The sequence below is a fragment of the Talpa europaea genome (genome assembly GCF_964194135.1).
Source record: "Talpa europaea genome assembly, chromosome: 2".
Lineage (NCBI taxonomy): Eukaryota > Metazoa > Chordata > Mammalia > Eulipotyphla > Talpidae > Talpa > Talpa europaea.
This window is the reverse complement of record NC_140068.1, coordinates 96,754,502-96,782,075: the sequence shown is the minus strand read 5'-3', so window position 1 is coordinate 96,782,075 and position 27,574 is coordinate 96,754,502. Positions and strand designations below refer to the sequence as shown.

At 51.9% G+C, this 27,574-nt stretch overlaps 2 protein-coding genes across 3 annotated transcripts in view; one reads left to right on the top strand and one right to left on the bottom strand.

Moving 5' to 3' along the window:
• Nucleotides 1-5,815, top strand: part of ITPR3 (inositol 1,4,5-trisphosphate receptor type 3) — a gene marked incomplete at both ends in the record, with an annotated part of 64,983 nt that extends 59,168 nt beyond the window's left edge. The window contains 8 exons of the mRNA XM_084228004.1: nucleotides 277-441; nucleotides 1,097-1,289; nucleotides 1,696-1,800; nucleotides 1,888-2,015; nucleotides 2,853-3,018; nucleotides 3,648-3,808; nucleotides 4,979-5,140; nucleotides 5,747-5,815. Of these exons, the coding sequence (XP_084084130.1) occupies nucleotides 277-441; nucleotides 1,097-1,289; nucleotides 1,696-1,800; nucleotides 1,888-2,015; nucleotides 2,853-3,018; nucleotides 3,648-3,808; nucleotides 4,979-5,140; nucleotides 5,747-5,815 (1,149 nt within the window). The remainder of the gene's footprint in view (nucleotides 1-276; nucleotides 442-1,096; nucleotides 1,290-1,695; nucleotides 1,801-1,887; nucleotides 2,016-2,852; nucleotides 3,019-3,647; nucleotides 3,809-4,978; nucleotides 5,141-5,746) is intronic.
• Nucleotides 5,816-7,589: 1,774 nt separating this feature from the next.
• Nucleotides 7,590-21,002, bottom strand: UQCC2 (ubiquinol-cytochrome c reductase complex assembly factor 2; the record flags this gene model as incomplete). 2 transcript variants are annotated; one of them, XM_084229114.1, is made up of 4 exons in its annotated part: nucleotides 7,590-7,759; nucleotides 10,442-10,511; nucleotides 11,346-11,420; nucleotides 20,865-21,002. In XM_084229114.1, 4 exons carry the CDS (start codon nucleotides 21,000-21,002, stop codon nucleotides 7,635-7,637), a joined length of 408 nt encoding a protein of 135 aa, XP_084085240.1. In that variant the 3' UTR covers nucleotides 7,590-7,634. The 2 variants fall into 2 exon arrangements, with proteins under 2 accessions (XP_084085240.1, XP_084085241.1); XM_084229115.1 differs by having other exon boundaries at nucleotides 11,346-11,393.
• Between the last annotated feature and the right edge of the window lie 6,572 nt (nucleotides 21,003-27,574).

Here is a 27,574-nt window from a genome sequence, read left to right as displayed (position 1 = left end):
TGCCTGAAGGCCCTATTTACATTGTAGACACCAAAGATTTGTATATTGTGACAATTTCCTGAAGGATGGAAATGAAGTGCTTTGAGCAGTGGGCACCAGGTGCATTTCTGGAACATTTTCATTCATGCTGTGTCTGCAGGCTGAGTAGGATCAGCTCAGATTCACTCCATGGAAGGCCTGCCCGCTGAGCTGGGCACTGGGTGGCTACGGTGGCAGGGGTGGAGGTTCAGGGCGGGTGGTGGGGTACTGACCTCCATGCTCTGCACTCACCCCCAGCTGACCAACAAGATCGTGTTCGTGGTGAGCTTTGTGGGCAACCGTGGCACTTTCATCCGGGGTTATAAGGCCATGGTCATGGACATGGAGTTCCTCTACCACGTGGGCTACATCCTGACTAGTGTCCTAGGCCTCTTTGCGCATGAGCTCTTCTACAGCATCCTGGTGAGGCACTTGGGGGGTCACTTGGGGGTGCTTGGGTGGTTGGGGCTTCTTTCAAGTTGCTATGGGTTCCCCAGAACCATCTTTGTCAATTCCTCTTGCTGCTGGGCTTGGGGGGCATGGATTGCCAGACTCCAGCCTGGTCTTTGGGCCATTCCAGGCCCCCGTCTGACCCATTCTCCCCGCACAGGTTTAAGGCTGGGCTCTAGAGCCAGACCACCTGGGTTTGCTTCCCAGCTCTATAGTTTTGGGCAATTTTCATAACTGCCCCATGCCTCAGTTTCCCCATCTCTAAAGTGGAGCTCATAGACAGCATCTACCTGCTATTCTAGAAGTAGAGTGATTGTGAAGATGAAATGAACTGATGCACAAAAATTACATCGAATGTTTCCTGGCACATGGCTAGTGTGATGAGTTGGTTATTCTTGCCTGTCTGTGTGGTGTTCGCCTGCCTGTTCCACCCCTCAGGCCTGCTCCTCAGGCCATTTCCTCTCCTTGGCATCATCAATCCAGGTTCCTCTGAGAAGCCTCCCCTGGAACCCCCTCCCCCAGCCTGGGTACGCCTTCCCACCCGTAGACCCTACAGAGGAGACTGTGGCCTGGGCGGCCCTGTGTCCATTGGTGTTCCAGCCCCTTAAGGCCCTGTCCCTCCCCACAGCTCTTTGATCTCATCTATCGTGAGGAGACACTGTTCAACGTCATCAAGAGTGTGACCCGCAATGGCCGTTCCATCCTGCTGACTGCCCTGCTGGCTCTCATCCTGGTCTACCTCTTCTCCATCGTCGGCTTCCTCTTCCTCAAGGATGACTTCATCCTGGAGGTTGACCGGCTGCACAGCAACCACTCTCGAGGTCTGGGCTCCTTTCCTGGGCGAGGTGGGGACGAGAGGGTCCGGTCTGCGCAGGGACTGGTGTCGGGACCGGGAGTGGTCTTCCACCTGGCAGCGAGCCCCGGGGTTCTGGGGAGGCCTGGCTTACACCAGTCTGCTTCCCTCTCAGGCGGGACAGCGTTGGGTCTCTGGTGGTCTTGCTTACAGACCATGTAAGCATGTTAAACTCAGTATTTTCAAATCCCCTCTCCCTTCCATTTGTGCTCAGCCCTGAGGGGGCAGGGGCCTGAAGACCCCTCACTTGTAGCCAGACAGAGTGGGGAGCTGGCAGGATCAGGGAAGGCTCCCTGGAGGATGGGCATCGAGCCAGTGGGATGCCAGGGCCAGGCATTTGGACCCTCTGATGATCTCATCCATGTCCCCTCCAGCCAGCCCCCTGGGGATGACACATGGAGCCGCAGCATTTATGGGCACGTGCAGCAGGGACAACGAGGACTGTGTCTCGGGGGTCTCAGTGCCTGAGATCCTGGAAGGTGAGGGCAATATCCTTGGGAGTCCCGCTGGGGAGGGGGCAGAGGCAGGTGGCCTGGCCAGGGGATGAGCACACTCTCGGCTCACAGAGGACGAGGAGCTGGACGGCACCGAGCGGGCCTGTGACACTCTGCTGATGTGCATCGTCACTGTCATGAACCACGGGCTGCGCAATGGTGGCGGCGTGGGCGACATTCTCCGCAAGCCCTCCAAAGATGTGAGCACCCTGCCCCACCCCAGGTCCACCTGGCCTGGGCCCTGTTCTGGCAGCCCCTGTGAGGGCCTTTGTCGGTCATGGGGGCGGGAAGCGGGACAATCACTTTTCGGTGTGGCAGCTCCCACCCACTGGCACTCTCACCCGCTTCACGTGCTGCCACGCTGATGGGCGCTAGGCCCACCTGTCTGCTCATACACCCACCAGCTCTGCACAGATGCGCTAAGGAAAGACCTTGGCCCCCCCAGCTTTGCCAGGCTGAGGTGTGCGTCAGACAGGGGCCGCATCCCCAGCTTCATCTGCGAGGCAGAGCCCAGCCCACCTCAGGGGAGACCAAGATGGGGGGAACTGGGTCAGTTTCTTAAAGCAGCCTTGGGACTTGGCTTGGGCAGCCCAACGTTTCCAGGACATTAGTCTGTCCTAGTTACATGGAGGTGAGAAGCCACTGACATCTCCCTGGCCATTCAAGGTTTTTAGGATGTGTGAAGCCACTTGTCCAGAGGGTCGCGGCGTTCAGAGCTGGCTTGCCGCCTGACCAGGAGTGAGGGGCAGTCACGAGCCTAGACCCACACCACAACCCTGCTACAGGGCTTCATGCCAGCTGGTATCCTGAGCCCACCATTTCCTAATCCACACTCAGGAGTCGGGTTTGGATTCTTGCTCTGTGGAGTAAGGCTGGGCCCTCCGTGTCATCTCCATGGCCCTAGGAGCCAGAAGTACTCATTCCCTTCTGCTGCGGGCTGGGCCCCCTTTATCCTTGTGCTGACCCTCACCTGAGTTCTGTCTTCCCCTGTGAACTGGGGCACTGCTGGGCCCAGACTCCCTGCCTCCCCCCCACAGGAATCTCTCTTCCCGGCCCGTGTGGTCTACGACCTCCTGTTCTTCTTCATCGTCATCATCATTGTGCTGAATCTGATCTTTGGGGTGATCATCGACACCTTTGCGGACCTACGCAGTGAGAAGCAGAAAAAGGAGGAGATTCTTAAGACCACGTGCTTCATCTGTGGTGAGGCCTGATTTCTGCCCCGTGGAAGCCGCAGAGGGGCTGGGCTGGATGTGGGTTTGACCTCTGTGGTCTGGCTCGTGGCAACCTCAGTGTGGCCCTTCCAGGGTCTGTGGCCACTAGGGACCCTGCCCTGGGGCTGATGGCCTGACGGCTATTTGCTTATCCTCGAATTAGGGGAGAACTAGGGGTAACAGAAGGTCTTGGAAAAGGGACTCAGAAACCAGAAGGTCTTGGAAAAGGGACTCAGAAACCTTTCCTTTAGACGCTCTTGGTTCATGGAAGAGGCCACTGAAGCCCGCCCCTGGTGTGAAGTGTCTGTGACCTGTCGGACAAACCCCTTACCCAGCTATTCCTGCTCCGCGGCTCTCGAGGCCTCCGTGCGTGCCGCCGTGGTCCTCTGCTGTCACTGTGGAGGCTGCAGCTGTGGCGGGGCGGGATCTCCACGGCTAAGTGGCTGGTGCTTTAAATAGAAATGACCCAAATAGCCCAAAGAGGCCATCGCAGGCGCGCATCAGGCCTAGCCCCAGGCCGAAGGTCCCCTCTGCATCAGGAATTGGTGTCCGCTCCGCCAGGCGCCGCGCAGCGGCTCATGGAGGCCAATTGTTCACCCCTGCTCTCTGCACCCCCAGGTCTGGAGAGGGACAAGTTTGATAACAAGACGGTGTCGTTTGAGGAGCACATCAAGTTTGAGCACAACATGTGGAACTACCTGTACTTCATCGTGCTGGTCCGGGTGAAAAACAAGACGGACTACACGGGCCCGGAGAGCTACGTGGCCCAGATGATTAAGGTGCGGCTGGGAGGAGCGGCTCCGTCCGCCTGCGCTCACCCACTCACCGGGAGCCGGGTGGGGGCCAGCTGCGGACACTTGCTGAAAGGCCAGCAGGAGCGGAGGAGCAGCTGGCGCCAGCCCTCAGCTGCACAGGAGCCCCGCCAGCTGCCTGAGCGGCCGAGGCGCCTCCTCGTTCTCTGCTCGGACTTGGGTGTCAGGAAAAATCCCCCAGCAAACCTGTCGGTCCCAGAGATCGTGAGTGGTGTCCCTAGGGTGCGTGATGCCGAGGCAGTGGGGGAGCAGCTGGCCTCCCTGTGGACCCTTCCACGGGGCCTTTTCAGCTCAGCGAGAGGGAAGGCAGCTTCCTGCAGCCTGGATGGTCTCAGGCTGAGAGAGCCCGGTAAACTACCAACCTTTGGAAAAATCACTTAATCTGTCCAATTTCTATAGTAACGCGCATTGAGTAATAAGAAAAGGTCTTATAGGATTTAAGGTAAAGGAAGCCCTTCATTTCCATCAAAAGTGCACCTTCAGATCTGTGCATGGCAGGTAAATTGCAGGCTTAAAGGAAAGGTCTATTTAGTGAAGGGGTGGAGGGCCAAGGAGTTCTGCTTGTTATTTTAAGTCCACCATGTGAACTGATCTGAGTGCGGGTTGGCTGTTGGTCTGAGAATTCATAGCTTGTGACAAGGAACCAGAAAGCTGCTTGTGCCTCCGCCCGCTCCTCCCATGGCCTGGGAAACGTGGCTCAGCCTCTCAGACACATGTCAGCCGTAGCCTGCCTTCCCTCAGTGCCATCTGACTCGTGTCTTCCTGGGGTGTGGGGCGTGCATGTTGGGCAGGGCGGGGAGGAAGGAAGGAAGGAGATTTGGGGTCTGGGTGCAGAGGCCTTCCCCCCACCTCTTGAGGGTGTTGTGAGAGTAAACAGATGGTGCTGATACCAGCGAGAGACTTGAGGCCACCCAGCGGAAGTCAGCCTGTCAGCCTGCCCCAGACGGCAGCCCCCACACCCTGAGCCTCAGCTGCCAGCTCGCCCCAGGCCTGGTCAAGTCACACTTTTCCATGACATCCGTGGGGAGTCATTTTGTCAAGGGTGTGGCAGAAGGCTCCCCCAGCATTGCTGCTTTTCTGAGCGAGGCCTCTCTAGATCGGGTCTGGCTTGCTCACTGCACTGTTGATCTTTTTCAGAATAAGAACCTGGATTGGTTCCCCCGGATGAGGGCCATGTCCCTAGTGAGCAACGAAGGGGAGGGGGAGCAGAACGAGATCCGGATTCTTCAGGATAAGCTCAGCTCCACCATGAAGCTGGTGTCCCACCTCACTGCTCAGCTCAACGAGCTCAAGGAGCAGGTGTGCACCCCGCCCTGGCCTGGCCCCACATGGGGGGGTCCTACGCTGGCAGCCTCAGATGGTTACTGAGCCCTCCATGTGGGGGGAGGAGGAGGGTGCTGGGCCTTCCTGCTCCTCCTGCCCCCCTTTTCTGCTGTTCTGGGATGAAAGGTTCCAAACACCACTCTGTGGGAAGCTAGACTGGGGTTGGCAGCACTGCTACCCCTCCCCCCCCCCCCCCCCCCCCGCCCCTGATGCCTAGCAGCTGCTAGGGTCCCTCCCAGGGTTTGCTGATGAGGGATGGGAGAGGTAAAGGCATCTTTCTGCTTCTCAAGACCCCCTCTTGTCCAGAGCATCCTCCATCTGGAAGTGACTAAATGAGATTAGTAGGCCCTCTTTTAGGTGGGGTGGTTTCCCAGCTGCACCAAATCATGGGTTTGTGACAAGCTAATTGAGGATGAGGGTTTGGGGCTGACATCCTGGCTGCACCCTGAGGGCCTTGGCCTGCCGCCAGCTCTGATGGCAGCTGGGTTTTCCGGGGCTGGTGGGCGCCAGCCTTTCTGCCATGCCTGTGGAGGGAAGGCCCGGCCCGCCTGACCCGACCCGTCGGCGTCTGTTTAACCCTAGATGACAGAGCAGCGGAAGCGGAGGCAGCGCCTGGGCTTTGTGGATGTGCAGAACTGCATAAGCCGCTGAAGGCCACCGAAGGCGCCACCGGGATGCCAGTGACTGGAGAGCGGTGCCTGCGACACTGCCCCTTCCCTTGGGTCTGGGGCCCAGCCCTGCCCACCTCTTGAGGCTAGGTGCCCACCCAGCCTGCAGCTCCTACTCTGCAGACCCCTCCAGCCCGCCAGGCTCTGACCAGCTCGGAGGGGAACCAGAGTTGATAGTCCTGCCCAGAGCCCTTGAAAGACTCAGAATCGCACTGGGATTCAGTTCACCTTAATGCCTTAGAGGAGGATGCGTCCTCTTAAAGGACTCTCGCCGTGTCCCTTAAAGCAATAACTGATATTCCTTTGTTATTCCTCCTTGTGGGTGATTAGGAGTGGGGTCACCTCTTTATTCCAAGCACTACATTTTGGCTCTGCCCCCCTCTGAGGGAGGGCAGTAATGCTGTTGCTAGTCATTTTAGGGCTGTTATTTAACTTATTCATGGGCACCGTGCTCAGCCTGCCCACGGCCTCGTGGCTCCCTCCTGCCTCAGGTCTGCTGTGGACAGTGTTAGACATCACTGTCCATGTCCAGGCCACCTCCTCTGGCACGGCCTCTGGGGGACTGGTGACCCAAGGATGGAGTCTTGTTCCCAGACCTGCTTCCTGGGGAAGAGTCACATGCCCAGGTGGCAGGGCTGGGGTGTGTCACAATGGCTGGTTATTGACTGCTTAATTTTTTCCCCTTTTGGTGTAATGTTTTACAAATCCTTTGGCCTGACAACTAATGTTAATTGCCATAAATAAATTAATAGGAATCCAGTCCATGAAAAAGGAGTGCTGTTTCCTGTACTCCCATGGGCTGTGGGATCAGTGTGGCACTGTGGCACCCTGATGGCACAGGACACCAGCCCTTGCCTGCCAGCCTCCCTTCCCTCCCACTGGGCTCTGGGGAGATGCCCCGAGTGACATCCGCCTTGCTAATTCCTGGGCAGAAACCAGTGTAACTGGTTTCTGCTGGGATCCTATGTATTCTATTTCATGCATCTCACATATTTGGGGAGTCTGGGTACAAACAAGGTGAAGAACCCAGTTCCACTTCTCCCTGGTGAGGGGAGCTGTTGGCCCCTGCCCTACCCTTTCTCTCAAGTCTGTTCTTGCCAGAAGCCGGTGCAAATAGGGAATGTGAATGTCTACCAGAAAGAGCTCAGGCTCTTGGGTGCGGGGTAATAACGTGACCCTCTGCTGGCCCCTGGCGAGGAGGCCGCTGTCCTGTGGCTTCCCTCGGAACCCGCCCACAGTACTGAAGCCAACCGCAGCCCAAGGCCCCTGTTGACCAAGGCCTGTGTGTAGCTCTACTCTGTCCATTAAGCCAACTTGGAACGAGGGTATTTTGCAAGGTCAGGAGCAGAGGACGTGCTCCATGCTTCTGAGTCAGAGGAGGCCAAGCGGGCTCTCTCATCTCCCCGCCATACCACCTCCTGCTGCTTTCTGTTTGCAACAGGATGCCTTTTTCAATATTTACTGCTATTTTTGGCCCTCTCCCAGGAGCTCCTACAATAAAAGGGAGCCTGAGAATCTTGCCGGGAGCCAGTCAGGCCCCCGTTGGCAGGTGGGGCTCCCTTGGCCCTTCAGGAAGCACCTTCCCTTCTCAGGCCCGGAGACCAAAGTTTCCTCTCCCTGGGAGACTTCTCTACCCTGACCGGTGGGTGGGGCCGAGGCTCCACGGCATCCTTTCTCAGGCTGAACTTTCTTCAGAGCAATAAGGGCTTCCTTTTAGTGAGGGCTAAATGAGCTTCCCAAACCACGAGGATGGGGCGGTCAGGGCAGTTTTATTGATGGTGGTGGCACATAAGACCCTGTGCTTAGGTACGTGGGCGAGACAAGGACTTGACCCAGTCCTTTTCCTTCTCAGAACTCCTGGGGGCAAACTTCTCCTGCAGTTTCTTCCACATGCCTTTGTTCATTTCCTTAAACTCTTCCAAGGTATCTGCAAAGGGGAAGACCAAAAAAAAAGTCTAAAATTCGGTTATGTACATTGGCCCTGCAGAGCTTTCACCACACAAGCACGGCTCACCCGTCACACAGTGTGTTCCTAAAAAGGGGAAGTGTAAACCCCACTTCTGATAAGCAAATCAGATAGGCTAATGGAAAATTAACTGCTAGTGTGAGCCAAGCACTTGTTTACCAAGGCTGCACCACGGCACACAGCATCCGCACAGCGGCCCTGCGCACGGCTGGGCGCCACTCGGTGTCCGAGCAGGGCCCTCGCTGCCCTGTTCCACGTGAACGGGCTAAGAAGAAGTATTGGAGCCCGCAGGCCCAGATGCTTTCTCTTAGAACCTGGCCTACCCCACAAGGACCTATCTCTATTTTTCAGATACGAAAACGGATGCTTAGGGAGGTTCAGTACCTTACTCTGCACACATGCTGTGGAGCTGAGCAGGCACCAGAGAGGCAGAAAGACCTGGGCCAAGTCCCCACCCCTCATTTCCCATTGGGTCCCCTTATACAAATTACTTAACCCCCTGAGTCTCAGGTTCCTCATATGTAAAATGGAGATAAAAATAACTGCCTCAAAACCTGTGAAGATGAAAGGAAATGACAGTAACTTGCCTGGCACCTCGCCTGCACTCAAGAAAAGCTGGCCATCTTCACAGCTATGGTGGCAGGAGGGAGCTAGTGGCCCTTGTTTAAGAACCCCGACAGAGGGACACACATACACCACGCCACCCGGCTGCTGCCCATCCACACCCACACCACACCCACCTCAAAAGAACCCAAGCAGGGTTTCTCAGCACCACTGACATTTTGGGTCAGATGAGCCCGTTGTGGGGCTGCACTGTGACTGTAGGACATTTGGCAGCACCTTGGCTTCTACCCACGGGATGCTGGGCTCCCCTCCCCCACCCCTAGCTGTGACAACTGAAAATGCCTCCAGACACTGCACATGTCCCCTCAGAGGCAATCCCTAGTTAGAATCACTGGTCTAAAGCCTCTCCAGGGATAAACTTCTGTGACACCTAATTTTATTTATATTTCAAATTTAGATTTTCAAAGAAATGTTTAAATTTTATTGCCTGAATTTTCATCTGTTAAAACTGGAGAAGAGTAGCTGTTATGAACAGAAAAACTTAAGTGTTTATTAATAGTCAGTGGGCTCCTCATTAAAAGGACATGCACTATACCTCAGCCATGAGCCCAGCATCTCCCCTGGGACTCTGCCAGGAGCCCAAGATCTCTAATGGGGCACAAAATTGCATGCAGAGAGCACCCTGTCCACCTGCAAGCCACAAGGCCTCTTAGGGTCTCCTATGACCCAGCCTGGGCTGTGGCCACATTTCAGACTTGCCTGGCCCTCAAATCCTCTCATTACAAACACTGCAAGGTGCATCTCTGTCCTGTTAGAGGAGACACTCAGGAAGCTAATTCCACATGGTCGCAACAAAAACATGAAGCTTGCTGTGAAAACAAATTATCAGCAAATTTCCTGGAGCTGAACTCCCAGCCTGAATAAGCTACAGCATGGGCCAATGGTGGGGAGTCTTACATCTCCTCCTTTGCTGTGGCCTATTCTCTGCCTCCCCCAGCTCAGAGGCATCGCTGAGGGTTAACAGAGGGCAGAGGCAGGGTCTCCAGAAGTCACATCCATTGTAAAATTAAGTTTACACTCTGCTCAGACTCTTGGGGCCTCACAATGACATCGTGCATCAATGCTGGTAATTATAGTGGCCTAGGGGCCTAGGTGTGTGTGTATTTAAAATTGCCATTAAAGTGATTTTGTCTGGCCCAAATATCTTCACCCCAGTTTTCCAGAGAGTTGCTACTATAATAAAAATAGGATCAGAGTTGACACACAATAGCAGGTGACATCAGCAGGTTTTAATCTGTTCAGAAGACCTTTCTGGAAGGTCAAATCTCCAAAATTTAGTTGCTGAGGGTTGCCAGGGGAACAGGAAAGAGAAATTTCTAGAGTACCAGAAGGCAGATGTTTCAGGGTTATGCTCCCCTAGAAAAGGTCGGCCTATTTTTGTATATGATAGGTCCTTGGCAATAAAAATAGTAATTTTCCAGAACCTGCCTGTTTCCATCCAGGCTTCTCTGCCATCATTGCCACCTCCTGCTGCAGTGACAATAGAGATGGGGAAGTAGGGAGGGGGTGGGCTAGGCAAGGTACTTCCTTTCTTGTTAGTCAGGGCCTATCAGCAACTTCTAAACATAACTAGTTAAACCCATCTCTAACCCACAGTCTGCGTCCCCTGGGTCAGATAACTCCAAGGCGGATATCCCTATAGACATTTATTGAATGGCCTTTTGTTTTAATTAAAACCCTCTTTTATAAAGCCCCTTTAGGACCATAAAAATAAAATTATTTTCCTTCCATTCTGATTTCAACTACTTCCATTTGGCAAATATGTATTCCCCTATTCCCTGCTGCCCGGCCTTGAATTTAAAAGCTCTAAAGATGGATTTTCTGTTTTAAATAATGCCTTTGACCTTCTCCATATCTTATGGCCAAAAAACATGAGCCTCTAGCTTCAGAATTTCCTCTGGGCTATTCCACAAGATTTTCCATCAAGCAAAACCGTCTTATTAGACAATTCCCTGTGGTTGCTCTAACTCAAAGAATCATTCGCAAATCAGCCAGAAAGGGCGGCTGTGCTCTCAATACCTGTGGACAGGATCAGCTTGTATTCTTCCACAGACAGGCCACTGAAGCTTGTGTCTCTGAGCCGAGGGTACTAGCACGTGCAGATGGGAAGAGAAGGGAGGGAGAGAACATGAGTGCTGTGACACAAAGGAGACCCCAAGATCCGGGTGAGCAGCCTTGCTGTAACCACAGGGTAACGACCATGGGGAGTGTAGGCGGAGGCCCCGGAGGGGAAGAGCACCGCCACCTGCAGGCCACAGACGTGGCTTCACAAGAACCTGTATCAGGTTGTGGCTCCCACCCGAACACCCACATAAATCTCTCAGAAAATACAGGCTGTGATTCAGCAGGACTGGGTGTGGCCCGTGATTCTGCACTTCTAACCAGCTCCCTGGTGCTGCTGCTCCTGGGCCACACCTTGAGTTGAGAGGACTTAGAAGAGCTCCCTTTTCCACGCCATGTATTTGCGGAATTAATGAAAACATTTTCTAAGTCTGGAAAAAAGTAACACTAAATGGAACTGACAGTAATCATGTCAGGGCTGAGGAAAAGCCCCGCTTTGTCTGACGGGACTTTCCCAGTCACCCCATCTTTATCGACAGGGTGCAGGGAATCCAGTTCCATCAGAGTGGATGGGAAAATATGCATGAGCTCTAACAGTTGTCAGAAACACCGGCGAGCACACGTGGCATGTAAAACACAGGCTTTTAATCATAATTAGAAATAGCTTTTATTTAGGTGACCTAAAAACCTCAGTAAGAGCCTCTAGCAGGCGCCTTTATTGGTTTGGTTGAAATTGCTGGTTACAGCTGAAAGTAGCAAAACTGCAGTTTTTTACAAAACAATGTATAATCACATTTGCACTTGTTCTTATTGGTTGTCTCCAGTCAGAGGCTGGGGATATGACAGAGAGGGGCCCCCTCACCTTGTGTTTGTAATAGTTTGAATGGAGTCTTGCCAAGCTCTCATACATCTCATCACAGGCCTTGGGCTCTGCAATCTGGAAAACAAAAAGCCCCCAAGGAAGTGAGTCAACAAGGCCCGCCTCCCCATTGTATCTGTACCTCAGGGAGGACCCCACTTAAATAAGGCATTCACGCAAATGCAGCTTATCACTGGCCCCTCCGCCATGGGAAGTGATCTTGGCCTACAGTTCTCACTATCAGAAATCACCTTCTTGGCGTCATGGCGCCACCTCATCTACATCCATCCTGCAAACAATCTCCAGTCAACCTGCAAACAGCTGTTGAGCATCTGCAACCTGTGAACCACTATGCCAGCTGAAGTGGGGGACACCACAGTAAAAATATCGGAAGGGCACACCTCATAAAGGGAGTGCTAGGGGCAATGTGGGCAACAAGAAGTCAGAGGACGGGCCCCCACATGCTCGAGTGGTCAGTGAAAGGTGGAGGCTGAGAGTAGGCTGGGGCCATGAAGGATGCACAGGAGCTGGGGAGCAGAAGGGCGAGGGTCTCCCTGGTGGCAGGGAGAGTGTGGGCCAGCAGGAGGCAGAGGGGGCTGCTTCAGACCATCTAGTCTGGCCGAGGGCCTGAATATGCAGGTGAAATGCTGGACTGGAGAAAAACAAAGGCTTTGAGTTAAGTGCTCAATATGAAATGTATTAAATGTTCTTTTATGAAAGGCAAAAAAAAAAAAAAAATTCACCTGAGCTTTCATCTGTGCTAAGCGAGCTGTTGAAATTTGACAAGGAAACACAAAGAAAGATGAGATAGATGAATTGAGAAGAACCAAGAGTCCAGTGAGATCCTGCTAGAAAGGACAGGCCCAGAACACTTGTGAATAGAAAGGGGGAAATAAAGCCCCTTTCCGGGTGCCCGAGGGCGCGTGTCCCTGCTGGGCCTTCCTGGGGAAGATGGGCCACTGCACAGACCCTCCCGCCTCTTAGTTTTCCCTTCCCTCTGCCCTTATTGTTATTTATCTCTAGTTCTTTACATTCTGCCAAGAATTCTGAAAGCTCCCCCAGAACAAAACTTTGTCTTTTATGTTTTTTCCTAGAATTCAAATGATGGATTTTTTTCAACTTAAATCCTTTCTCGAAGAAGGCAAAACATAAACAAATCAGTAGTGAAGCATTTTAATAAGGCAGCTCCGCTTCTGCCCATGTGCATGTCAAGTGAGGTGCCCACTTCACAGCAAACAAACAAAAAGACATTTGGCCCTAGAGTTTGTGAGCTCCACCTCAGGTGTAGGCCACTCGTCAGAGAATGTGGAGTAGCCCAGTCAGAAGAGAACGGATGAAGGGCTGAGGCGGTAGCTAGTGTCTGAGTAAGAATCAACAGCATTATTTGAGCGGACTGGGGCTAAGGGCTGAAAAGAAAAAAATGGGTGAGACAACAGGAACCGGCGGCTGATCTGCGTCTGCTGGTCAGCATTTTTCAGGAGAGTCCAGCTGGAATAAAATTCTGCAGCACAGACTTTGGAGGAGAGCATTTTGAACACTGTGTCTTTAGAAAGTCACGCACAAGCAACATCTAACACAGAAGTTAGAAGAAACAAAGGGAAAGAGAATTACACCAGCACAGAGTTTTAAGCAACAATATTCAGATGGTCAGAAGATAACTGCATTTTCTTTTGCTTGCGCTCTTCATACTGTGCAGGAGTGTTCACTGACAAATATAAGAGATGGTGGGCCTCTCCTGGTGGCACAGCGATTGAGCGCTGGGCTGTGAAGCTGCCCACAGCCTCTGCAGCGCCGGTTCAATCCCTGGCCGCCGGCGAGGGTCCCACAGGTCCCACGGGACGCGGCAGACCTCTCCTGCCATGCCCACTGCTCCCCTCAGCAGTGTATTTCATCAGTCTGCCTGTTCTGTTCCCCGCTCTGGCTCTGGTGAGTTCTCTCACTCTCCCGCGCTTCTGACTGTACCCAGTGCTTGTATAAATGAATAAATCTTAAAAAAAAAAAATAAGAGATGGGACTAGAGCCCCTCCAGGTGCCGGCCCTGGTAGGAGGTCTCCATGGCCGAGTGGAGCAGAGGAGCCCAACTGCTGGGTTCCAAGCTTGGCACCATCACTCACCAGAGATGGGCAAGTCGTTCGCTCTTCCCTTGCCTCCACCCTTAACATCGCCACATTTGCTGTCTCTTTCTCTGTGGCGCTCTCTCCACATTTTTTGTCAGATCTGTTAGAGAGTAAGTTGCAGGATAATGCCCCTTCAGTCCATATTTTAGTATATTTCCTATGAACAGGACATCTTACATAACCACAGTTTAATGATGAAATCCAGGACATCTAACACTGCTGCCACACTTTCATCCAGTTTACCAGCTGTATCCCAATTCTGCCAATTGTCTGAGGAATTATCTTTGCAGAAAAATCCCCTTCCGGCTCAGGATCATGTACTGCATTTACCTGTCGTGTCTTTCTCCTTTCAGCTGGGACAGTCCTCAGCCTTTCTTTGTTTTTCATGCACTGACATTTGAAGCACACCGATCAGCTTAACCTTTCTTTTAAAAGAAAAGATAATAATAGTTCCTATCTCTGAGGGCGTGCAAGGATACATGAGGTAATGGCTGGACGCTCTGAATTCCAGGCATGGAGCACTGGTGCATGGGAGTGATGAAGTTTTGTTACTGTTTGCAGTAGTGAACAGTGGAGTAGTAAACACAGGCCCCTACCTCTTTCTCCCTGAGAGAGAGGATTCAGGATAATCCTGGTAACGGTGGAATGAAGGGTGCTCCCGGCACAGGGAGGGCCCCAAGCTGCTGGGGAGCAGGGAGGGTCACGGCTGAGGATGAATGGGAGTCACCAGCAGGAGCGGGGTGAGGGTGGGGAAGGGGTGCCTCCAGCTTCATCAGCACAAGCCTGGGGAATGGCAGGTATCAGTGGACAGGCTATGAGGACATTACCAGTGGGTCAGCACCGCCAGCGTGACTGCCAGGATGAGGTTAGTGGTGAAGTGATGAAGGAATGGAAAGTTGCCGAAGCTTCACTCCCTATTTGACCAAACCTCCAGCCCTGGCCCTGATGGCCCTCAGTGGTCACCAAGCACTCCAAGGTCAGCTCAGTGGGGTTCAAACAAATCCCTGGTCTCTGGCAAGTGAGCGGCTCCTCCCCTAAAAAAGGGAAGAGTTCATCTGGACCTTCCCCCCCTGCTCCCATCCCACCACTCTCCCAACCAAGCTGCTAGCAGAGGCGTTCATCCCAGGGACTTGCCTTCCTCCCAGCACCTCGCCCCTGGGCTCCCCCTGTGTCAGACCAAGACGCTGCTTTCTGAGCGAGCCGTGTACGACCAGATCCTCACCATCAGGATCTTGCCAGTGAAGGCTGTGCTGCCAGTGGGCTGCTCAGCCACGTGCTACCAGCCCCCCCCGAGCAGGTGAGCGGGCATCCTCTTCCGTCCCACCTTTCCTTATCTATATGGCAGCAGGGAAGAGAGGAGGGCGCGGGGGTGGGGGGGAGGGAAGCACTGCTGGGCATTGCTCTCCTGAGAGCAAACAGCAGAATCTGAGTGCAAAAAAGAAAGTGACCCCTGGGATCCCCCCCATCTTTTAAAATTCCTTCAGAGACAGTCTCCCAGGTATTATACCTAATGCCTTGCGGTCAAGTAACAATCTGAGAAGGAACCAAAAACCTACATACTTGCAAGTAATCACCAAAAATGAACTTGTCATCCAACTTCCCATTTGCGGCCAGAAAGTGTCTACCTGAGGCTGTAAACAACGCTCAGTGGAGATGAGGGGACTCTGAGGCAGGCCAATTTCCAGTCAAATTATTACCGTCTAAGCAGAGATGGAGCAACGGACAATTCTGGGTTCCTAGTCACACCCAACACAAGCTCAGCAATTGAAACAGTCTTGTTGACTACTTAAAAGGACGCCAATCGAAATACTGCCTAATTCCAGAAGCCTACCACACACCTCCATCCTGCGCTTTGCTCACACCCGGCACAAACATTCCTGAATTTTGAAATACATGGTTTCCTGATGAAGTGTACTGCACACTTGTAGAAATATTCTTATAGACAAGCTTTAAATTACCTGATTTTGCATTCGCACCTAATGAGATTACGGACATTTTAGGACTAATAGCAAGGCTGGGTTTGCAAAAGGCAGCATTTGGACATTATGAAAAATTCAGCTTTGCTCCCTAAATGTGAATAAAATAGATGTTCAACTGACAAAGTGTCCTTTATGGCTCTATTTTTGCTCCTTTTGCATTTCCCCTGCTCAGCCGTCAGTAAATTTCTCTTTACCATATTAAACTTTTATACATACAAATCTACATCAGTGCCGCAGGCACTGATTTCGATTTTTAAAATTGAATTTTGGGTGGTGACAGCAATTGGTACAGCAGCCCTGATTCCGCTCACACAAAGGGACGCATAAGCACTTTTGGGAAAGGGTGCCGCAAATTGCTTTGCTAATTAAGGTAGACTTGGATTCAGTCCAGGAGGATCTTTGAAAAAAGGTTTTCATGACTTGGTAATGAACTTCTGAAATGAGTTCATTCCGTTATGAGAGCCCATTCCCTCCATTCAATTGAAAATGTGTTTCCTGAGCACATACTATGGAGACTACTTCGCTAGGGGACTGTGGAGGGTACATCGAGACCACGCCTGAGCCTCGGAGATGTCAATCAAGAGGAGATAAGACAGGCATGGGTTCAAAAGCAAACACTTGGGGCCAGAGCCCCAAGTGAGAGGCGGCTAACAGGGCAGGTGTGGCCAGGAAGGCCTTGAGTTTCACTGCAGTTTTAGTTCACAGAGTGAGGGGGAGCCAGAGTCCCTCATTTTAGGGAGCACAGACTTCAAAGCTGACCTGGGCATAGGCGCAGGCAGGAAAGGCAGGGGAACAAGGATGCTTTGGGCAGGCAGGGTTCTCAAGATGAGCCAGGAAGGGCTTCAAGGGTCTGGGAAGGCACCAAATTCTAGACAAGCTCTATGTCTTGGGGTACTGAGGAGGGGGAGAGGGGGTGTCCACAGAGCACTGGAATCTCAAAGGTGAAAACCACTTGTTTGGGGGGGCAACAAGACATTCCCGGTGAGGGTGGGCCTGAGCTGGGATGTGGTGAGAGGTGAAACAGGCTGGGACCAGGCCGAGGAGGGCAGTGAGGACCTCGCTAAGTGCCCCACTGCTTGTCCAGGAAGCAAAGATCTTTGAATGAAACAGAGACCCACTGAGCGTGTCAGAATTCATTCCTCTAGGAGGAGCACCAACATCTTTAAACACCCGTGGACAGCTGCCCTTGGCCTACCAAGGGCAGCTTGGTAGACTACCTTAACCTTGGTAGACTTGGTAGACTACCTTAAAACTACCTTAACCCCTCTAGCTGTCTGGAGCTGGGAGAGGAAAAAAAGATGAAGATGTCTGCTTTCCCTCTCAGAGATGCTTCTTGAAACTCTTGTTTTGCAGTGCGTTCAAAATGATAACAAAGAATAGCATAATCTGTGTTTAGGCCATGCCTCAAAAACTTAACTTCAGGGGGTCCATATGTGGGGAGGCGGGGTGACATCACTGCCAGCAAACACATGCCACACTGTGGAATGGAAAGACCAGGCCTCGGCTCAATCACTGAGAAAACGGGATTACCTAAAACCTTTGAATCCACCTCTGAGAAGTTGGGAACATCACTTATATGACTTACAAACTCAAGACAGAGTCCAACTTCTTTCACACAGGGCTGAAGTGAAACCTGGATACCAAGCAACTCCAAGCGCTCCCTGGCGGATGCCTGCCTTCTTGGGTGGCTGCATTTCCAGGCCGCTTGCCGGAGCTGCGCCTGGTGCTAGATAAGTGGGTGTTGGTTGCAGTCAGCGATCTTTTAGGAAGCTGCTTGTGCACCTAATGAACTCATTAGAAGGATTTGCTCCTTTCCCTGTACTTAAGTCGACAATTACAGTTGTTTTGCCACCTTCCCCCATGTTGTGATTCTTTTATTAAGCTCTTAGTGCTGCAGGGAACACGTGTTCTCCTCAGGAACTAGAGTCCAAGGGGGCCCACCTCATAAGCATTAACTTAAAGCAGTTGCACAATAGGAGCGAAGGTGTAAGAGGTATTAAGTGTGTTCCTGCTTCCCACCACCACCTCCTTAGTGGTGGGTTTTGGGTGGACCATGAGACTCCCCAAAGGGCAAACTGAGGGGGAATAAATGGAGGCTGTGTTTTTTGTCTCCAGTCTGAGCTCTGCTTTCCAGGGAGTCTGGTTCTGCCACACTGGTGTCCCCCAAAGGCCATCTTTCTTCCCATTCTCACTGGGGAGGGAAAGGCTGGGACAAAGAAAAGCAAATGGGTAAATACAAGGAGATGTTTAACTCTTTGCTTTAACTGTCCATGGTCCAAAAAACGTTGTGCAGGGAATGAGGGGAAGAATGGCCTGATGTTCATGGATCAAGAGGCTTTTCCAACAAGAAGTAATTCCGGAGGAAAGGTAGCTGAGGAAAGAGCAGGCACCAAGGAGGCAACGACAGACCCGGGCCAGGACAGCTGTGTCTGTCTGTCTTGTCCTGCCACTCACTCTCAGGAGATTCTGAGTTAATTGTTTTATTTTCTGATTTTTTGTTTCCTCATCTCTAAGGTGGGGGCAGTAATGGTTAGTTCACTCAGCTGCACTAGCAAAAATGTGCCATGCAAGTGTACAGTATTTTGTTAAGATGCAGGACGCCAAGAGGCCTGCTTGCCTCTCCTCAATAGGAACAGAAAGCCTGCGGGACAGAGCCGCCTCCCTCTCCAGTCCTGTCTTTTTGGCAACTGGCATAACCAAGGGAAGCTCCACACCAATCAGCAGGCAGGGACTCATGCCTGCTGCCGGCTGCCAGGTTAATGAAGAGGCTACCTGAACCACCTTTTCAAGGTGATTATAAATGATCTGGGGATGTCGGGGGGAGTGACTCACAGTGCTGTTCTCAATTCCAGCAAGGGGCTGATCCAAAAATTATCACAAAGATTTACCAAGCCCAGGAGCAGTGTCAGGTGACATTGGGATGAGGTACCACGACAGTGGTCTTGAGTAATGTGCCTGAGGCCATTGTGATGCACCGGTTCACTCAACCAGGGAAGCATTCATCAGCCACTCTGGAACCATCACCCAAGTCCTGACTTGCACTTACAGACATGACTCAAACCTGTGTGGGCCTTCGACTGATGAGCACCATCTCCCTAGTAGATGACAAAGGATGACAAGTCCCAAAGAGAAAGCTCTCCCCTCCTTTCCTGGCCCCTCTTAAATTAAGTAAAGTAAACGAATGTCATACTCACTTCTCCAAGATCTAGGCTCTCCTCAGGCTTATTTTACCACTTGAATTTTGTTAAAGTCATACATCGGCACAGCTGGCAGCTTCTTGATGATAAAGGACTAGGTCATGGCCCTCCTCTGTAGTTCCTGCAGTTCTTCCCACAGAAAGCTTTACAAATCAATTCTCTCCATTCACGACACAGAAATATTCCTGTGGTACATCTGCAACTATATTCAAGTGTTTTTTTTTTTTGTCTCATGACCCATACCAATCATTTATCTATCTATTCATTCAGACATTTACTGAATGTCTTTTATGTGCTAAGAACTATGCTAGAACACGGGGGGGTAGAGGGGAGAAAGATAAAAATGGCACTCTATTCTCAGGAAGCTAACATTAAAAATATACAGGAAGAGAAGCCCTAGACAGTCTACATGGGGTTTGCAGAGTTGAGACTAGGTATGATTCAAGAACCATATACTTTGGACCAGCATAGACCACAGAAGCCCTGAGCTAGACATCCCATCCGTGCCCACCATCCAATCTGCAATCTCGCTTCAGCAAGGCCACTTGCTCTAGTAGGTGGACTGGCTTGGTTCTGTAGTGGGTTAAGTTGTAAAAAAACACATTCCTGCTCAAACAGATCATGATCAAGTCTCACAAAAGTCATTTCTTCAGACTGTGTGTGTTATGTATCATATTTCTTATCTCTAACTTCTTGCGCGAGTCCCTGGCTCAAATACCCGACTGCCTACTTGACATTTCCACTTGAAGTAAATCCACTGGGCATCTCAGGTTTAACATGTCTAATACCAAACTCGAGATGTTCTTCCCACACCCCACCTGTTCCTCATCTAGTCTTTCCTATCAGTAAATGGCACCACCATCCAGTTGCTCAGGCTACTGGCTCCTTTCCCTTTACCCTACTCTGAATATATCAATAAAAAGTCCTGTTGACATAACCTTTACATTACAACGCCAATCCAGTTACTTCACGTTCTTTGCTACAACTCTTATTTAAACCACCACCAAGGCTACCACAGCAGCCTTCTCTTCAGCCGCCTTCATTCTGTTCTTGCCCCCTACAATTCATTCACCACATACAACCACAATGATCATTTAGAAAATTAGGTTACATCAGTACCCCCAATAGCTTCTCACAAGCCTGATAACATCCAACTCCTAACCACAGCCTACAAGACTCGATTGTGCCCGGCTCTTGTCCTCTGACCTCTACTCTGAGTAAACACCAGCTTGCTCACTACCCTTCAGTCACTCTGACCGTCTCTGTATTCTCTAATATGCCAATCAACGTGCTGCCTCAGGACCTTTGCACTACTTGGAATGCCCTTTCTACCGGGTGCACATTATTGGCAACTCTTCCCTTGGGTCACATCCACGTGTCACCTCTTCAGTAAAACCCTATGGAGCTGTCATAACTAATATAATCCATTTATCATGCTACTCTATTTTATATCTATCATAGTACTTATCTGGAATGTTTTATGTATCTACTGGCTTATTGGGCCCTGAACTAGAATGTACACTCAGACCTCATGGGGGCAGGCCCTTATCTGTTCATTTCTGTCTCCCAGCACTTAACATAGTTCTTGGCAAATGACAGGTGCTCAACAAATATGCGCTATTCGAATGAATGAATCCCAGAGCTGCAGCACCAACCTGAAGAGGTGAGAACGTAGGTCTACTACTCACACACGGGGACATGGGTTGCAGACCAAAACCTGCTGCAAGGGCTTACAGCGGTCCTGGAGGCGTCAGGCAAAGTCTTAGAGGAGACCCTGCAGAGATCCTTGGGGATCAGTTTGGTTTGTGCCCAACAGTGGTCTGTGTCAGGGGAGCAATGCCAGGGGAGCAATAAGCCTGAGACTATCAGCACCACCTGAGACAGGTGTTGTGGGTTCCAAGCCTGGCTGCACCTTGAATCATCCGGGAGCTTTTAAAAATACTGAGGCCAAGACCCCCATGCCAGAGATTCTGATTCAATGAGGCTGAGTGGTCCTGGCTTCTTCGGCAATTCCGAGGCGCAGCCAGGCGGGAGCAGAGCAGGCAGGGTCGTCGCTCTCCGCAGCAGCTCCCGGGGAAGAGCCGGCGGCGCGCACGTGCGGCCCGGGGGGGAGGCGCGCGCACGTGCCGCCCCCGCCGCCAGCCGCTCGCGGGCCCGGCCCCTGCCTGGCCCCTTCCTCCCCGCGCCCCAACCGCCTCCCGCCGCAGGCGGACCCCACAGTCCGGTCACCTGGGTGTTCTCTCCCTCCCGAAAGGCCTGTGCTACCCGCTGCCGCAGGTAAGTGCCCAAGTCCCGGCCCCGTTTGGTCTCGTCCACTGGCCATTCCTCACAGAGCTTAAGAAAACGCCGGTAGCGGCTGGCAGCCATTTTGGGCCCCGCTTGTCTCCGCCCCTGAGGGCGGAGTCGGCGGCCACAGGTGGCGCTTGCGCACTAAGGCCCGCTGGTTTCTGGAGCGGGGGCGGGGCGCGAGGGAGGAGTGCGCACGCGCGGCCTCGCGGGCGCCCTGCGGCTCTCCGGGTAGCGGCGCTGCTGGGCTTTCGCTGCGCGCGGAACTGTGCAGCCCGGGTCCTCTGGGAACCTGCCCAGCACCCAGGGGCCAGCCACACGTGGAGTACCCCGGGGACAGCTTTGCTTCTTTTTCGGTGACTGCACAAGCTCCAGACTAAAAAATACCTCCTATGAGGCTGCTGTTTTGCCTACGCGAATATATTTGCATGTAAATCCAGGTCGTTATTTGGTGAAGATGTGTTTGAACTTAGTGGCAAGATGTGCACACGGGTTGGCGTGCCCCTTCCCGTCCCTTCTCTCTCCTCACCACCTCTGTACTGTCACTATCATTTGCTAATCTGCCACAATTCCTCCGGTAGCGCTCCTCAGCTCTTGCCCCCCCCATCTCCAGACCCTGTTAGCAACCCCTGTGAGCGCCCCTTTCGCAAGCGGGCATTTTGCCCTGGGGAGCACAGGGTTCCTAGCTTAAGCAAAGTCAACTGGGTTGATTCAGATTGGAAAAACTTGTTTATTATACCAAGCTTTCTCAGCACACTCCAGCGGTTGCATCGTGGGCACTGTTCCAGTTTTTTTCCTTTCAAAAGATTCTCACCATCCAGATTTTTCTTAACCAAGTCTCAGGACTCCTCTGCATCTTCATTGCCCCTCCTTTAGCTAGGACAATCCCATGCCCAAGCATTTGGCTTCCCCCAAACCTCTTCTTCATCCCCCTCCCCTCTTTTGCTTTGTGAATCCAGAGGACTCCTTCCTTCAAGGCTAGGAAGGCATACACAATCAAAACACCAAGTTGAAAGTGACAGGGGCTTTAATTGAAGTGTTAGAGCCCACTAGAGAGTGGCAGAAAGACATATTACTTCTAGCTGTTCAGAGGAGTGGGGGGAGGGGGATCAGGGATGTCTTCTGAAGGAGAGGGGCACTTGACTGGGCCTCAAAGGGTGGTTAGGATTTGGATAAGTGGGAATGGCAGGACACTGAGTGGCAAGGGCCAGGCCTGGGGCTGGCACGGGAGCGGGAGGAAGAGGGAGGAAGTTAATTTGAGGAAAAATCAATGGGTGGTTTTAACAGGGAACAGCTTTGAACTGTTCTGAATGCGTTAAAAGAACTATTGAATGAGACCCTTTGGGAACTCAGGGTATGTGACATCCATTTGAGGTAGGTGAGTTCAGAGGGTTCCCACCTGAGGTCAGGCGAGTTAAGGGGGAGTAGAAAATGCACTCTAGGGCACCCCACCATGTTCCCAGGTCAGTACTCCTCATCATTAACTGAGTTTACAGCCACACAGTTTTGATAGCTGCCCTGAGACCCAAAGGGTTGCATGCTCCAGGCACCTAGGGGTGTGCTGGGTGCCCCAAGGCTTTGTAATCCTGCCTGAGGCCCCACCAGAGCCGTGGTTTTGAAGAACACCTGCCTGGCCAGCAGCTATCCTGTGTTTCAAAAGAGGAAGTGTGACATGAGGTGGCAGCAAATGGCCTTCACCCCACTTGAGGCACAAGTGCAGTGAGAGGTTGAGGACAACTGGATGTCAGGGGAAATCCAAATCAAGGCTCTTTCCTCATCACACATCTTCTGGGTCAGAGTTTGTGGTTGTGGTTGTCTCTGGCTCAGACTGCCCTCTCATCTCTCTCCCCCCTCTTGAGGCTTGCTTGGTTGGTTGTTCCATAACGAGGCTTTGGAGTCTGACAGTCCTGGGTTAGAATGTGGGCTTACTCATTCATTCATCCATCTATCTGGATATCTATCCTTCCACGTAGGATTATTTATATAATTTGTAGGGACCCAGTGAAAAATGTGAAGCTCCTTGTTAAAGTTATTGTTAAAAATTTCTACACAGTGGGTCTCCCCGGTGGCGCAGCGGTTGAGCGCTGGGTTGCGAAGCTGCCTGCAGCCTCTGCAGCACCTGTTCGATCCCTGGCTGCTCCCTGGCCACCGGAGGAGGGTCCCGCATGGCGCGCAGACCTCTCCCGCCGCCCGCTGCTCCCTTCAGCAGTGTACTTCGGTCCTTCTGCCTGCTCTGCTCCCTGCTCTGGCTCTGGTGAATTCTCTCACCCTCCTGTGCTCCGACCATACCCAGTGCTTGTAAAAATAAATAAATAAATAAACAAGATAATTTCTGGTGTGATACGCTCTAGAGGGCGAGGAAGTCAGGGTACTGGTCCACATTGATTGGGGCAGGGGTGGGAACTAGGGGGTCTGGGTGGGCTCATGTTTGAGAGAGACCTGAGCCATAATAAGGGCCAGAGGGACTTTTTTTTTTAATTTTTTTTTTTATAGAGGCATGTTTTATTTATTTGTTTGTTTGTTTGTTTTGTTTATACATGCACTGGGTACAGTCAGAAGTGCGGGAGGGTGAGAGAATTCACCAGAGCCAGAGCGGGGAGCAGAGCAGGCAGAAGGACCGAAGTACACTGCTGAGGGGAGCAGCGGGCGGCAGGAGAGGTCTGCGCGCCATGTGGGACCCTCCTCTGGTGGCCGGGGAGCAGCCGGGGATCGAACCGGCGCTGCAGTCTGCGGGCAGCTTCGCAACCCAGCGCTCAACCGCTGCGCTACCCGGGAGGCCCCCAGAGGGACTTTTATACCAAGGGGCAGCATAGGGAAGGATCTTTGGAGCAGCCAACCTTGGGTGGGTTACTTGCTTTGAGCTTCAGTCTCTTCATCTTAAAATGGGAATTAGCATGATAAATGAACACCTATGAGTGTTTGCTGTGTGGCAGCACTGTTCTAAATGCCCTCCACTCATCACTCACTCAGTTGTCGTAACAACTCTCAATGATAGGTACCACCATGATGCCCATTTTACAGAGGTGGAAACCAAGGCATAAAGAGGCTGAGAACCTGCCAAGGTCACTGCTGGTAAATAGTGGAGTCTGGACTCGACCCCAGTGACTGGCTCCAGAACCCGAGCGCATCCCCGCTGGCTGGTGAGGATGCCTGTTCAGGCTTCCTTGCTGTGTGATGACATGAACTGCAAGCATGATGTGTTTTGTAAGCTTATAGTTTCCCAAGGGGCTCCAGGGTCCTCTCTGGCCTTGTTTTACCTGCGCCCCAACCCCCATCTTGCCTGTGGGTGTCTGGAGCCAGTATCGTCTCACCAGCTTGTCAGTCACCCAGCGCCTTTCTGGGCACATTAATAAGCACTGCCTGGAATGTGGTTTGGCTCTGCCAGCCCCTCAGGGAGTTGATGACCATTTTAACACCCACCTGCCGGCTGTCACTCATTCCACACTGAATGCAGCCTTCCCTGGCTCCTGGAAAACCCCCACCAGGGCTGCCCCTCCCCATCCATTTGGAATGGGTATTTGGGCTTTATGGAGCCCTGATCGCTCTTTATAGAAACCAGGCACCATTAGGGGGAGGAGAAAGGAGGGAGAACGGTTTCAGTTTTTCAAGTTATAATGATCCCAGTAATTGAGACACCGAATTGCACATTTAAATCGCTTGAAAGTAAAAATATCATTTGGTAATGCTGGTGTTAATAATGTAAACATTAAAAAGAAATTAAATACTTAGCTATATTGTGGGGCACGATTGCCTGATTTTTCTTCTTTCAACTTATTCAACCGGCGGAAACGATTGGCTCCAGTACTCAGATATGTTGCCATAAAAAGTGGGTCTGGACTTGCATCAGAGTAGTCATTTAGTGCCCCTCCTGTGCACAGGTGGACGGAAGGGTCACGCTGGCAGTCGGTTGCTGCCTTTTTCTGGAGGGGGGCTTTTTTTCCAAACTACCAGGTCTTTGAGGGGTGCAGGGACAACCTCCCAGGGGTCTAAGTGCAGCCTGACATGACCAGAGCCCCTCATCCTATCGTCTGCCCCAGAGATCTGCCACCTTCCCTTCACTCAGCCTTCTAGTCCCTGTCACCACAGAGAAAACTTCCCGGACCCAGCGCCCCACCCAAATCAGCAGCCTCCCTCTTTGGTCGCTATCTGATCACAGGTCCTGGCGCGGTAGTCTCCCACTGGAAGACTCTGAAGAGAACAGATGACATTACAGTGTCAGCCCGTCTCCTAACAGGCCCCAGGAACATGCTCCTCTTTTTTTTTTTTTTTTTAAGATTTATTTATATATTTATACAAGCACTGGGCACAATCAGAAGCACAGGAGGGTGAGAGGATTCACCAGAGCCAGAGCGGGGAACAGAACAGGCAAACTTGACGAAACACACTGCTGAGGGGAGCAGCGGGCACAGCAGGAGAGGTCTGCGTGCCATGTGGGACCCTCTCCAGTGGCTGGGGATTGAACCGGCGCTGCAGAGGCTGCGGGCAGCTTCGCAGCCCAGCGCTCACCCACTGTGCCACCAGGGGAGGCACAACATGCTCCTCTTTAGAGGGCTGGGGGAGAAAGGTGAAGGGCCAACCCAGAGCAGGTAGATATCTAGATTTTGCTCTTGGATCAGATCTCAAACTTCCTATCCCCTTCCAGGGCAGCTTAGTAACAGAGGGAGAAGTTCTGAGTGACACATAATATAAAGGACCCAACCTGGCTGCTGCAAGTCAGCCCGCCTGGCTGGCGCCCAACTCCTCTGGCCCCACAGCTGCCTCTCCTCTGCCCTCCCTTCCCTCTAATTCTTGGCACCCACGCCTTCATTTCAGTTCTTTCCTTCATCTTCTATTTTATGTTTTGGGCCACAGAGAATGCAGATTTAAATCAAAAGTCAGAAGTTTAGATCATTTTGAAGAGCTGCTGATGAGTGGTGCCTTGGCGTTTGTTTTATTAGACTGCTTCCTGCCCTTTCCAGCGTGGTCTAACAGGCTCCATGCAGCTGGGAAGAGTGATGGCGCTGCCAGGGTGCTGCCCAGAGGCCCAGGGCTTCCTGATGACATTGCATTATGGAAAAGCCATAATAACATTCTGCTCCTTAGCTTCCTCTTCAATCACACAGGGGATACCAGAGGGAGAGAGGTGGGGCTGGGTGACTATCTCCCAGGCTGCCCTGGTCCACTGTATGGCGACATCAGGAGAGGTTGCTCTTCCACATTCTTGCCTCGAGGACCAAGTTAGAGCTCCCGTGGGACAGATGAGGAAACTGAGGTAGAGGAGCTGGTAAGCTAATCTTCCAGTACCCTGGGTACTCTTGTCCTATGACATGGCTCAGCAAGGGACCTGGATGAGAACCCACGACCCTGACCTTTCCAGGACCCTGCCATCCACTCGTACCCACACTTGCTCTTTCTCCCTCCTTATGAGGTATCAAATTGTGAGGTATCAATTTGAAGTGAAGATGATGAAGAAAAAAGGTTATAGATGAGACTGGCTAGGTTCTCATCAAGCCCATTTCCTCTTCCCAGGTATGTGATTAAATTGCATCTCAGCCCTTGGCATCAGGGTCGGGGCCCATGACTGGCTTGGCCCATGGAATGTGGGTGTGCCTTGTCCACGCCATCTGACTCCTAGGTCTTGTGGTTGAAGACGGTGGTATCACAAGAGGAAAGGAGTCTCTGGCTGCCCGAGTGGAGCACAGGCTCTCTGCCGACCATACTGGATTTGAATGTTCAGCTACTGAGATTTGGGGATTGTTTGTTATAGCAGCTAGCCTGACTAATATCTGTGTGTTTCTCAGTTTGAAAAAGAAGAGAGCTTCTCAGTCTGGGCAGGGGAGGCCAGCAGAGGCTCTTAGGGTGTTCTCGGCACAAGGGAGTGTAGAGGTGGATGGTCCAGAGGTCTTTCTGCTTTTCATTCTGGGATTTCTTTGTTTCCATCTTAGTCTCTCTCTAAGCCCCTGTCCATCAAACCCCTGTGGTCAGCACAGCCCACTTGAAGTTCCTTGAGCATAATGTTGGTCCTTTTCCTGGAATACCTCTCAGAATTGCCTCCCTTTCAAGGCACAGCTCAGGCACCACCTCCATGATCACCTCCCATGGCCGTGCGTACTGCTGTCCTGGGTAACTGTGCCCCCTGCTGAAGCATCAGTTTATTTTCATATGAGGGTCTTTACTCTCTTTTGAGTCATAAGGTTCTTAAGGATGATGTCAAGATCCTCACACTTCCCTGTTTTCTACACAGGCCCTAGCACTGTGCTGTGTGTATCAAGCACTCAGGAAACATTTGTTGGATGGTGACTGGAAAGAAGACAGATTAATGAAACCACAAACAAATGAATGAACTACTCAGCCAGATTTTCAAGTGTCTCCACCATCTGGGCCCACTCCAGTTTTCTATATTTCTACTACTCTCAGCCACAAAAACCCCATTCTGAATGGATTGGTCTGACCACAGACTTGTAAGCGTGCTGGATTTTCCCTTTTCTCCATCCCCTACCCACCCAGCAGTCAGTTGGCCTTTCCTCACTTCCGTTAGCCATCAAGGCCCTGGAAATCTCACTTTTTCCAGTGGTTTCTGTGATGACTCTGCTCTCAGCTAGCCTCTTCAACTTTCCACGAAAGGACTGAGCTCCTGCAGCACACATGTTACTCCTGTATCAGTGGGTACTGTC